We start from the raw sequence: 13064 nt of genomic DNA, 5'->3' as shown, positions 1-13064 counted from the left end.
TATCTACCTACCACCTGGCCTTTTGCAGAAAAAGTGCTGACTCCTGGCCTAGAGCAATGATTCTCAACATGGGGCTATTTTGCCCTCCAGGGGACATTTAACATTGTCCGAGGACATTTTTGGTTGTCACAGCTGTGGGGGTGGTGTGGTGTACTACTGACATCTAGTGGGCAGGGATGCTGCTAAATATGCTACAGTGCACAGGTCCCTACAACAGAGAATTCTGTCCTTGAATGTCAGCCGTGTTGAGATTGAAAAATGGTACATTAGAGGAACCTAAGATACTTTTAGTAAACGAGAAACTCCATCCTTAATAAGGGCTACCGTTTATGGAACACCGGGGGTCTTTAGTTTACATTAGCTCATGCAGTCTTCACAATCATCCTGCAGGGGAGTTACTGATATTCTCCTTTTACAGGGAAGTTTTTAACATAACTTGCTTAGAGCACAGAGCCTGTTTTTCCACGCCTCAGTACCTGCCACTATCCAGTGACGTCACCAGGTGATTGTTGTCTCACAAGGCTGCCTCCTAGTGTGCAAGCTGCGCAGGCACAGGCCAGTCTCCTTTACTTCAAGTCTGGGTACCAAGAGGATATGGACCACTCTCCCGTCCTCAGCATCTGGCCATCCGAGAAATGAAGCCAGGGAAAGGAGACCCTACCGTCACTGCAAGCAGACTTATGAAAACTGACCACTCTCCCTCTTACCCACTTTAATGCTGGGAGTTGGGGATAGGAGATTCCCTCCCTGGTAGACCCAGGACATAAAATACCACTTGCTATCTTTAGAACGCTTTTTAAGTCTTAAAGGATAGTGATACCCAGGAATTTTCGGGATGCTCGCATTACAGTATTAAATGAGAGACAAATCCTGTTCTGTAGGATATGGCACTCCACTTATAATGAGCTCAACAGGTCAGTTAAATCCACGGCAATGAAGGAAAAGTAGAGGACTTCAGGTCCACCCCCGCCCTGCTCCGTGGGAATTTCAAGCTCAGATGGAGGAAGGAGGGGGCATAGCAGCTCACTTAAGGAGACTGAATATAGGCTGATGGTGCCTCCCTGAGCCCCTCAAGTCACCCACTTGTAAGGCAGCCACTCACTCCTCCTAAGGCAAACCATGGTGGACTGCATCACCTAATGGTTTAAGATCAAATCACACAGCCATTGAACATTTCTTTGAATTTTATTGAAAATTGACATGACATTAGAAAGGTATCAAGCTAAACAGTGCTGGTTTTGGGATGTTTCTCCTGCAAATGAAAGCCCCAGAGGGGCAGTGACTGGTCATACCTTTGAGAAAAAGAACAGAGAAGAAAGGAAAAACAAACACAGATTCTGGAAAACATGCAAAAAGGCTCTCTCGTGAGACACTGGACACTGGGATGGCGATGATAGGGATATATAGGAATGAGCACACTCACATGGTATTTTGATGCAAGTTAAACCAACAAATTCAAGGCAGATTTATCAACATCAGATCTCTCCCTCCAGATCCCAGGTTGAGCAGAAACCTCTCAAAACCCCAACTGGCTTTGGAAGGTTGAATGGAGTAATTTTGCTCTCACTAAGCTTATACCCCCTCTCATCTTTCCCTTCTCCACTGAGTATTAGTGAATCCATTTCCTCCATTGCTGGGGGTCTGCAGAATTCTGAAGAAGATACAAATGTTGCTTCACTTTCTCTTCCATATTCAGAATGTTTAATAGTGGCCGTAGACAGTCAACCCATTGAACCAGAGAATTCGTGTTTAAAAAATAAAAATAAAAATTTCAACGAAAACTTGTGAATAGGACTTGCACACCCATGGCTGAGGTCTCCTGCCTAAGTCACTTACACTTGGGTGAGTTGTCCTGCAGTTGTCTCTTTGAGGTTACATTTGGTCCATTCTCCAGTTCCGATGGTTCTTTTTCTGCCTTGTTAGGTTAGGACAAGATACTTCCATTTAAAATACCATGTAAGTCAGGAGAGAGCTTCTTGCCTGGACACAGGGACACATGAACACTTGCTGAGTGTGTGGTGTGTGTGTGTGCGTGTGTGTGTGTGTGTATGTGCACACGCGCACAGTTTGGGGGGAGAGGGGATTGGTTGGTTTCTGGTTTGAGATATGGAACCCTAACTCTTCTATAATGGCAGTCTTCTCCTTTAGACTTAGTGCAGCTGCTGAAGACAAGATTAAAAAAAGCTGGAGAGGGAGAGATAAAGAGAAAGAAAACATGAAATTAGCTAAAGAAAAAGGACATTCAAAGTAAGACAGGGTTAGGGGACGGGGAAGCATGAGGTAGCACAGATTATACTTGCAGAAGATAGGTTAGAAATGGGGTCATTGATGGACCATCACCACTGGGAAATCTGCTAAGTTTTAAGAACACCACACACCGGATTAAAGCTTCTTGTTTTAATTAAAAACAAGCACATATTAATTAACAGCCACATGTGAATGCCAAATAATTAAAACAGAAACATACACAAAAGTGATCTGAACTGCAGCTAGCAAGTGCAAACTTCTTGGCTTAAGAGAAATTAGGTGTGTGTGTGCGTGCGTGCGCGCAGGCGCGTGCGTATACACACGGGATTTTTGAGGAAAGCCATTCCATTCCATTCTGGAAAAATAAAAGCACAAACCACTTCTAATGACTGGTTTGGTTTCACCAGAAGCAAACAGAGTAGTTAGGGTATTTTTAAATAATAATAATAATAGTTGTACTTATTAAAAAGCCTTTTCACTGAAGGAAAAAAACTTTTCTGTCTATAGTGAGAAAACTGCCCAATAAAATAACTATTTTATTTCTTTTCAGAGAGTTATCAAATTTCTAAAGGCCTTATGCTCATGCACGGGTTAGATTTCTGCTTACCAAAGTTTCTTGATTATAAGGATCATTTAGGGCACCTGTTAAACATACACATGCCTGGGCCCCATTTTAGACTTCCAGGAAAGCTGATCAGCTAACTGATGCTGGTGACCCCTACCATCAGCAGAAGCACTCATTTTGGGAGCTGCTCTGGAGTTTTCTACTTTGCCCATCCCTACTCACCCATCTCAAAGGCCCTCTAATACTAACTATTCGGTTCCTCTGAGCATCAAAAGACCTTGTCTCCAGGAACACATGTGAATAGATTGAATCCCTTTCTGAAATGGACCAGGAGTCAGAAGACACTGAATTTAGCCTGGCTTCTGCCATGAAATAGCGCTGGGACCTCTGGCAAGTCTCTCCACTTCTCTGGGCCTCGATTTCCTCTTACGAAAAAAATGGGTCACATATGTCTTGTGGACCAAAATGTGTCCCTTAATACAAAATTCCTGCCTAGTCTCTGAAAGTCTCTCAAAGGCTGAGTGGCTCTAAAACTTTTGAAGTTTTCAGAGCTCCTCAAGCCTCAAGTCTTAATCTGTAAACAAATGCAAACGAAGGACTCTATTTGTAACGCAAATAATTACCCAGGAAGATGGAGACCAATTGGTTGTTTTAAGTTTAGGATTGGTGGGAAGCAACTGTGACACTGGATGTGGAAACATCAAAGCTGCAAATAAGATGCCTTTCCCAAGGAGATTTGACTGCCCTAACTTAGCATCTCACTCAGCTACTGGCTGCGTATCCAAATTGTTATTGTTGTTGTTGTTTTTAAAAACGGCCAAGCATAGGATCTCCTAAAATGCTGCACTGTGAGACTTCGATTTTTCAAGAAACTAGCTTATGCTTTGGCAGCAGCCCCTTCATACCTGCCTCTGGCCATTAACCAATCAGCGACTTACCAAAAAATACATAACATAGCTGCACTCGCTTTGCCAACAAGAAAAGAAGTGCATGCCTACGTTTGCTTTTCATTTTTTCTACTTTTCACTTTCTATTATTATCTATTATTGAAGAGAAAAACCCTCTCCCCATTCTCAACACTGCAAAAGGGCCTGGATTTGGCATAGCCTTGTTAGATCGTTTTGAAAGAAAGGAACCAAAAATAAAATAAAATAAAATAAAACAAAAAATAAAAAAAAGAAGGTGAAGGTCATGGTCAGTGCCAGTGGGACTGGGAGGCAGAACTCAAAAGAAGAGGTGGGGCTTGAAGTGGAAGTACTTGTCAGGGGCAGGGGACCCAGCTGCCTGGCACCCAGAAGCTGTCAGTTAAAATAGGAACCTTGGCTTAAAAGGTTAAATGGAGTCCAGTCCAGCTGTAGCGGGAAATACTATTCAGTACACAGCCATGGATTACTGCAAAGGAAGGGCAGAGAAAGGGCGTGTTAGCCACAGATCATTGCCAGCACACCTCCAGCTCTCACTCTCACTGGCCAGACACGGAAGGCCATTGCGCCTGACAATGGAGGACTCCCTACTTCAAAGGGTTTCCCAAAGCCATTATCAAAATTACGACTGGAATATTCATTCATTCATTCATTCATTCACTTATTTTAGGCAAGGCAACCCTTGGTTGACCTCATAGATTGCAAGGACCTTGTCAGCTTACAATCCCTTATGTTTTTATTTTTTTTATTTTTTACGCCTACAGCACCTGGTCTTCCTAGGTGGTCTCCTATCCAAGTCCTAACCAGGCCCGACCATGCTTGCTTCCGAGATCAGACAGGATTGGGCTTGTTCAGGGTGGCATGGCCGTAGACAGGACTGGAATATTTAAAAAAATATCAAATTTTTAGACTGGAGATAAACTTAAGGATCTTCCTCTCCAGCTGATAGTCTCACTTCTTTTTATTGGGAGACATGTGTGAAATACAGATTAAAACTCATCAACACTCATCAAAGCAAAACTGAAAACACTGATTCTTTGACCGCTCAGTTTGGCAGTTTATGACATGGGATCATTATACCCACTACTGGCCTTGCCTTTTGGAGATTTGCGTGGAGCCCAGAGGAGATGTTGAGACACCTCAGAAGAATTCCATAAATCTATCATTCAAGACACTAGGCTGATAATAATATTCAGATTTATTCTCAATTCTGCATCTGTGGGGTACTCAGAATTATAGAGGAGAAATTTACACTATTTTCTTCAGCAGTCGTGTTTTCTGGGAAGGGCTTGGTGTAAATAAACTCGCTCCATATTCTTAACACAGGTTGAGCACAGTTACTTTGAGTGAATCAAAACTGGAAAGGGCCGGGCTGAGAGGCGAGAAGGAAAAGGCACCAAAGGATCTCCTTCTGGAGTCCTCTGAAAAGAGGCTGTGGCTCCTATTGATGGGTGCTCAGAGAAGCCCAGTGACTGGGTACTATGGGTGAAAGCAGTGCTGACTGGAGCTTACCCAGCCACCTTACATGCAAATACCTCAGGGAAGGGAGCAGCAATTACAGTTTGAACAGGGAAGCTGGTGGTAGAGAGTAGCAGATGGGACTTACAGTCTGGCAAAGATGGGGGAGGGGAGTGATTGGCTGGGGGCTCTGGGAGGGGAACTGGGATGCACGATGCATCACATGACTGACTGTTGGCTTCTTGACCAGAGGCCAGGTACCATCCTCAGACTTATATAAACCTCAGCAGGAAGAGAGGAGAAGGCACGGGTTGTAAGCCCCAGGCACGGGTTCTAAGCCCCAGACGTGTTAAAGGGTAATTAGAGAAAGGGAGGCCCAGCTCTGTTGTGCAGGAAGAGGGCGTCTACAGGAAGCCCAAACTGAAAATAAAAAGAGAATTTGGGTTAATGAACGGATGGATTAATGTCTTAAAAAAAAAAAAAAGGTTAGAGGAAAATTGTTTTTCATGATGACTAATGGATAAATTAGAATATATAGCTATGTTAGACAGTCTTAAGATCCTATTGCATTGGCTTCTGGGAACATGCTTTCTCGCTCAAACATCCACACACACCTCTGAGTGGCAGCAGTAGTGATATTAGCTAGCAAAGTAATTATCAACAGCCTCCAGAATACTTTCTCTCTTTTTAATTGATACGTCCTGACTAATGACCCCCACCCAGACACCTTGTGCAGGAATACCTTCAGCAAATCTCCAGGTGGCCTCAGACCACTGGATTGAGCACCAGGCTCTCAGCTACAGATTGCCTTGTCCCATAGAGAAAGCAGAGGAGACTGAGGTTTCACCCCCGGTAGCTTTCAGAGCAGTCCCAGTCAGTCGACTGGTACCCTAGGGCTGTTTGCGAAGTGTCTACGAATGGTCCAGACCAGTTACCTAAAAACCTGAACTATGGAAATCCATTATTGGTTTGTGTTCACATAGTACTTTAACCTTTCTTACATTTAAACTTCATCCTTGTGACAAAACAGGGCAAGCAGTATCGATCCTCATTTGACATATGAGGAAACTGAGAAACAGAGAAATTAACTGTCTTGCCCACGCTCACAAAGAAACAGTCATAGCCAGAACCAGAGCCTGAATCCCTTAGCTGCTTAACCACACCACATTGCCCCGAAGAACTCTTTGGCTGTGGATCTAAGCCCCTGATTTTACCCGATGAATACATTTATCTCATTAAAGACTGTTAGATATTTAGGAGGGATAGTTAAAAGCATATGCATATGTGAGTATGTTTGTACAGTCCCTTCCTCAGAGTGAACACACACACACACACACACACACACACACACACACAAAGCGTGTGAATGGCAATTTATACCAAGAATTGGGAGTTTTATGTTCTTGTTCCAGTCCTGCCACTAACTCACTGTGTGATTCTTGGTAAATCTCTTAAATTTCCTGCTCCTCCATTTACTCATGTTGTCAAATGAAGATTATTCCTGCCTTCTTTACCTTGTGGGACTGGTGTAAGGTGAAAATGAGATATATAGAAAAATACTTTGAAGAGTATTAGAATGTTATATGAATGTTCATCTCTTATTTTATTCTTCGTCTACTTCCTAGGGAAACCTAAACAACACCGCAACGGCATATATTCTGGGCTTCACAGGAAGGCCGATGTATTTTGATATGTGTACACCCTTCCGTATGCTTTGCACCTCCCAAGGGTCAAGGGCCAGTATCCATTGAGATATAGTATCTACAACTGTGTACAGGTCAGAGAAGAATTATTTCTCTTACAGTTGCAGACAGCTACTAGCAATTTCAAAACCAGTAAGGAAAAGTAAGCCTCTCTCTAGTTAATGAGAGGTGGCCTTTGTGATCCACCCCAGGAATGAGGGCTTTGTGGAGGGGACAGGCTGCCTTTGCTGTTTTCAGATCCTAGAGAACCAAGGCCTCTCTCCCCTATTTGGTTTGGAACTGCTTTTGTGGTCTGCTGGAGAGAAGCCCGCCAGGAAAAGCTAACCTACCTGGGTTAGGGTTGGCTATTCCCACGGTTTGCCAATTGCCTCTCATTTATAAAGTAAAGCTTTAATTAGAATTTTGCCAGAATTCATTTTAGTAATGGCCACTAACAATGATTTATTCAGGGACACTGGAACCAAATTGTGTCAAACCACATTAATTCTGTTTCATTAACTGAAATCTAAATTACCAGGATACATTTTTCCTGCTCTCAGTGAAAATGGAGTAACAATGAAGATACATGTGAACTGAGCTTCTACAGGTATCGTACACTTTAATAGGCACTGGGACTGCAGTGGTGGACAGACACTCTATGAAATGATAATCTTCTTAAATGGAAATCTGCTGTTAATGCCAAGGAACTAACAGGGTCTTCTAAAGACTTGCCTTTAAGCCAGACAATAAATCTTTTCATTGTTCTTTTAGGGTTGTTTCCTTTGGCCCAATTTCATGGGCCTTATGTTTCATAAGCCTCTATGGACTTCCTCTTTGGGATTTGCTTGAAAATAGGATGCTTTCCCAGCTGCTTGAAGTCTCCAGTGCAATAGCTGCAGCAATCAGTTTGGTGATGAGCAGCAGGCTCTCCATTTAAATCATAAACTACATTGGTGAGTGGGGAGACACTGTCTCAATATTTAATATTTCCTGATCCAAACAAACCAAATGTAAAGGCATTTATGAGGCAACCAGGGTATTCTGAACACTGACTAGAAATTTTATGTTAATGAATTGTTAATTTTGTAGGTGTAGTAATGGTGGCATTGTGGTAATGATTTTTATAAAAAGAGTCATTATCTCTTAGAGATACATGTTAATGTATTTACAGATGAAATGATGTGGGTTTTCCTTTATAATAATCCAGCAGGTTTGGGGTAATAGATGAAACAGAATTGGCTCTATGTTGGCAATTGTTTGGGGGCTTGGTTGTGGGTACCTGAGGCTGTACTGTGCTGCTATCCCTCTCTCTTCTTTTGTTCCTATTTGAAAGTGTCTATGGTAAAGTTTAAAAATAGTTATAAGCCTAACTGCGTTAAATTAAACACATATATGTTTCCTCACTATCTACTACCTGAGTCTAATAAAACAGATAGAAGGTGTTTAATCATTGCTATAATCAACCTGCAAATTACGTGACACCAGGGACTGCTTTAATCACTTCTGTACAAACAACACCTAATCCTCAGGAATCTATTTTACCAAAGGTAGGTATTTAGGTATTCATGAAGTTGGTTCTTATAGAATTAAACATAAGAAATTCTCTATAATATCTGAGAGCTCTTCATTTTCTTCCACTCTTATGGTTTTGGGGGTTACATAGCCAAAGGAAATTTGAGAACTTGAGCCCCTCCAATAAGAAATAGCCACCAGAGGGAGACAAAGAAGCAAGTTTTGGTTGGCATGGAACATTCCCAGACTTGGGGGTCAATGCCACTGCGATGTTGTAAGACAGGGCTGCTGAATCCAATAGTTTCCTTCCTCACTACAGTCTAGTTAATTTTGAAAGTAATGATTACAGCTTTTTAGGGGAAAAAAATGGCCAAAATTGAAACCTTAAATATTGATCCACTTATGCTACCCAGCTGTTCCGGCAGCAGAAGTGTGAAAACACCCCACTTTTGATTAGGAAGGCAAACATTCCACATGTACACTCGAAACCACACCAGACTATTTCTTATTGTTCTAAGTCACAAGAAGAAGCCAGCTAGGACAATGAAGCAGCTTCTTTCATGATTAGATATCTGTGTTGGGGAGTGGGCAAGATTTGGGGAGGTGTGTTCTAGGAGCCACTCTCAGTTCTACTTAGAGTTAATAAAGCTTACCAGGGCCCTGGGTCTCATGCAGCATGCAGCAAACAGCAGAGTTAACTGTAAAACAGTAAGAGCTGATGAAGATGGAGTGAGCTTGAGGAGAAATCAAATATTATGAGTTCACACAATGAAGAGTTAGAGGTCAAAGGAGATTAGAAGGAGCAGGAGGGGAAGTGGAAAGGGTGGGCTGGTAGGGACCCCTGAAACATAAGTACTCTTTCTTAACTTCTTTAAGGGCAGCCAAAGGAAATTCTGAATATGTGACTCTTAGATCCAACCACCATCTCTCAAAAAGAAATGCCACTATCACTTCTACTCTCAAACCCCATATCACTGCCATCATCACTATGGGACCAGAGTGATACAGGTCTCATGATGGGTCTTCCAGAAGTTAGCTAACTGTTTACAGAATTATATAAGAAGCCCAGGCCTGGGGCCACTTATACATCTGGAAGTATGGAAGAGGACAGTCTATTTGTCAGGCCCTTATTGTTAATATGAGATGCCACATGCCAATAAGGTCTTCGCCCACCTCAGAATTGGAAAAGGGTACCGTCACCAACCTCAAATATCTGTGGAGACTGTAGAGAGGTTATCTGCCTACATAGGGTCTTCTGCCTGGGGTTGGAGGAGGGGTCAGGTAATTTGAGGCAATTTGGGTTGGGGGGAACCTGGTCTGGGTGGAATTTCTACTGAACATCTGAGTAGGGAATATTTATAGTTTAGTGTCAATGGGGTCCGAACAAACAAATCTGCAATAATTCCTGCAAACAGGCTGTGCAACTACTCCAGGGATTAAGTTACCAAATACCACAGGACTACGAAGGCAGCAGATTAGAGCTAGAAGACAAATTTAGACCTTTCTGATCTTAAAAATAGGAATCCGTGCCTGCTGGCACAACTAATGCACCATAACAGATCAGCTAACATACAGTGTGTCCAAAGAGGCTTTTTTTCTTTTTTTTGGCTAGTCGAACTTTATCCATCAGGTAATAACAGAAAAAGTTAATTAGTCAGCGAATTTGATATATAGTGTTATGGTTCAATAACAAAAATCTCTAGTCTAATTGGTGAAAACGTGCAAATTTACACCTTTGAATAAAGATGTATACAAAATACAAAAGTCACTGTTTTATTCCTAAGTGATAAGCCAGGCACAGAAGAAAGGAAGATGTTTCCTACTCTGGCAAATATCCAATAGTTGAGTCAGTAACAAGTGGCTAAGAACAGAGGGCAAGAACCATAGACATCTTTCGAATCCTTGGGCCCCTTTAATAAGGGCACTGCCTAATACTCCATCTGAGGGTTCCCTGAGTGACACCGCACAAACAACTAGAGAGGACAAGGGACCACTGGGTTTTTGCTGGCTGTTGTATACATGCCATCAGAAATGTTTTTTTCTTCTCTGGTTCTGGGATGAGGAATGGGTTGGGTCAGGATAATTGGCCCATGCCAGGAGTCCATGCTATCCTGCCTTACCGAATACCAGGAGAGAGAGATGGTTTGTAAAATCATTCCCCAGGTTAAGGATGGGACACCTGTAGTATAGCAGCATCTGAGGGCTCCCCACCAAGTTCTCAATACCCCCGGCCGGGAGCAACTAAGCAGTCAAGAGGAGAGTCAGCAAAAAGGTGAAAAATCAGAACTGGGCTATAGTGTTTAGCAGCAGCAGGTAAACTCTGCTGGCTGCAGCTAGTGAGAACTGAGGCAGGGAGAGGGATGGCCTATAGGCAGAGAGGTAAACACCTCAGATATAGAACGAGCAATCAGGCCTGTAAGCCCGAATAGCTCCAACGTCTCAGGGAGAAAGGGCATGCCTAGAGGCTTCTGTGAAGACTCTCTTTCTCCCACTACACTCTATCTGCCCTCTCTTATAACTTTGTAGCTCTCATTGTTTCCTCTCTTCTTTTTACACTCTCACATTCTTTTTGTTTTTCCTCTCCTTTCCCTCCCTCTCCTCCAACCTGACTTTGCAAAACTTGCCTAAGCAGGCCAAAGGAAGGGCTGGGCCTCTGCGACCACACCTCTCCCCTACTCTCAGTTTCCCAAATTCAGGGAATCCAAAGGTCCTATGGGAAACACTGAGACCAGTTATAGTTACCCAAAGTGGTATAATAGCCCACAGCTCACCTTTGGTCATCAGCCTTCAGTCCCCCCAGCCTCCAGGCCCTGTCCTGAAGGGATGAGCAGGATGAGAAAGAAGCCACCACCCCGGACCAGCCTCATACTTACTTTTTCTTCTCTTTGTCCCTTTTCAGAGTCTGTGAGCCTCCAGCCTGGGAGCCCTGGGACTGAAGCAGCTCAGCCGCTGTCTTTCTCTGTTTGAAAGCATTCACTTCATCATCCAGGGATTTCTTCTTATCCTCCAGCTTCTTCTTTTCATCCTGGTGTAGTTTCTTCAGACGGTCAAACTTCTCATGCAGCTGGCAAAGAAGCACAGGGAGTGTGGGGAGAGTCCCCTTGTGAACAGCTCCCTGTTGAGTGGAGCCCAGGGTGACAGGGGGCTGGCAGGGTTGCAATCCTACAGGACCCTGGGAACTTAGGAGACATTTCTGACAGGGACAACTATGATGGCACCAAATGGCACCATGTTCTGGATAGTCCCCTTTTCCTGCCATTTTATCTCCAAGTTTCTGCTCCTGAATATTAAATATGGTCAGGGAATTGTGCATTCTGCTTGAAAAATATTTTATTTAAAAAAGTTACAACATATGGTTAGTAACAATATCAATTATAATAGTATAACATTTATTTAGTGTTTATTATAGGCCAGGCACGGAATTTTATAAGCACTTTATATGTGTTAGCTCATTTAATCCTCTCAACGCTCCAATGAGGTAGGTTCTATTATCTGCATTGTATGAAGAAACAGAAGGCAAGAGAACTTAAGGAATGTGCCCAACCAAGGTCCATTCATTCTTTAGAGGATTATATAGTGAGATCTCCCAATATGAAAGAAGCCCATGCCTTTTCTTATCCTCTCCAATCAGGAAGATCACCATGCATCACAGAGCAAACTTCAGCAATGCCAAAGCTTGTCAAAGGAAATATTCGTCCTTGGATATGTAAGGAGATCATTTAAAAAAAATGGAGAGAATTGATGTCAGAAACACGGCAGAGTGAGAGATGTCCCCAGATCTCTTCTCTTGAAACACAATAAGCTGAACATCTAAAACTTAACAAAAAACACCCAAACTGCACACTAGCACATCTGAGAGTGGTGTCTGTGCATAAGAGCTACCTCAGGTCAGAACTCCGGGTGCCGGGCGGTAGACTGGGAGAAACAAAGAAGCTGCCTCTCGCAGCCGGAGCACCCTGCAGGAGGAGGGGGAGGGGGGAAGGTGTGGCGGGTTCCCTGAACAGCATTGTCTGTGAGTGCTGTGAGAGCCACAAGGCAGGCGGCAGGGCTCAGTCATCAGAGTAGAAAGCAGAGAAGCAGGACAGCAGAGAAACAAGAGTTCATTATTACCAGCTGCGGTGGCAAAGCACGAGGCTGAGACAAAGCTCCCATCCCCCAACCCAGAGGGCCCATCCCCAATATCCTCTGAGACAGAACACCGCAGAGCCTCAGAGGAATTTGAGCAAATGCTACCAAAACTGTCACTAACACTGACAAGGACCAAGACTGAGGGTAGTGAGCCTAATTGAATATGTGTAAGGAAAAAAAAGGCATTATTAACACTTTATATAAAGCAGGGATCCCAGAGGCTCAGACGCCACCTACTGGAAACCAAAAGAAAAACGCCTCCATTGCAACAAGCTAGAGAGACTTTTATACAATAAAATTTTCCAGAAAAAAAGCAGAATACACTCTCATTAATGCCCAGGCAGAGAAATAGTCCATTAAACACCATGTACAACCAAAGTGACAAGGCATCTCAACAAGAAAGAGAAAAATCTTCAGAAAATAAGCTTACAGACATAGAAATATTCGACATAAATAACAGATAATTCAGGATGGTACTTCTGAAAAAACTCAGTGAGTTCCTAAATGAGTCATATCAACAATTTCAGGAATTGAAAAAAAAAAAAACAA

The 13064-nt window shown here is 43.0% G+C and overlaps 1 protein-coding gene and 1 pseudogene across 14 annotated transcripts in view; both read right to left on the bottom strand.

Annotated features, from left to right (window-relative positions):
- Positions 1-13064, bottom strand: part of SEPTIN6 (septin 6) — a 76352-nt gene that overhangs the window by 4301 nt on the left and 58987 nt on the right. For 2 of the 14 annotated variants that reach the window (XM_039842485.1, XM_039842481.1), the window contains 3 exons: positions 11261-11451; positions 9041-9085; positions 1167-2184 (listed from right to left, as the gene is read on the bottom strand). In XM_039842485.1, the coding sequence (XP_039698419.1) occupies positions 9082-9085; positions 11261-11451 (195 nt within the window). In that variant the 3' untranslated portion in view covers positions 1167-2184; positions 9041-9081. Of the gene's footprint in view, positions 1-1166; positions 2185-2382; positions 4205-4915; positions 5614-9040; positions 9122-11260; positions 11452-13064 lie in introns of those variants that run through there. The other 12 variants (XM_039842477.1, XM_039842470.1, XM_039842483.1 and 9 more) reach the window with 9 other exon arrangements.
- On the bottom strand, positions 4491-4608 carry LOC120586087 (uncharacterized; annotated as a pseudogene).

The sequence above is a fragment of the Pteropus medius genome, unplaced genomic scaffold (assembly GCF_902729225.1).
Source record: "Pteropus medius unplaced genomic scaffold, Ma_sr-lr_union100, whole genome shotgun sequence".
NCBI lineage: Eukaryota > Metazoa > Chordata > Mammalia > Chiroptera > Pteropodidae > Pteropus > Pteropus medius.
Note: the sequence above shows the minus strand (reverse complement) of the source record. Positions and strands in the feature narration are given on the sequence as shown.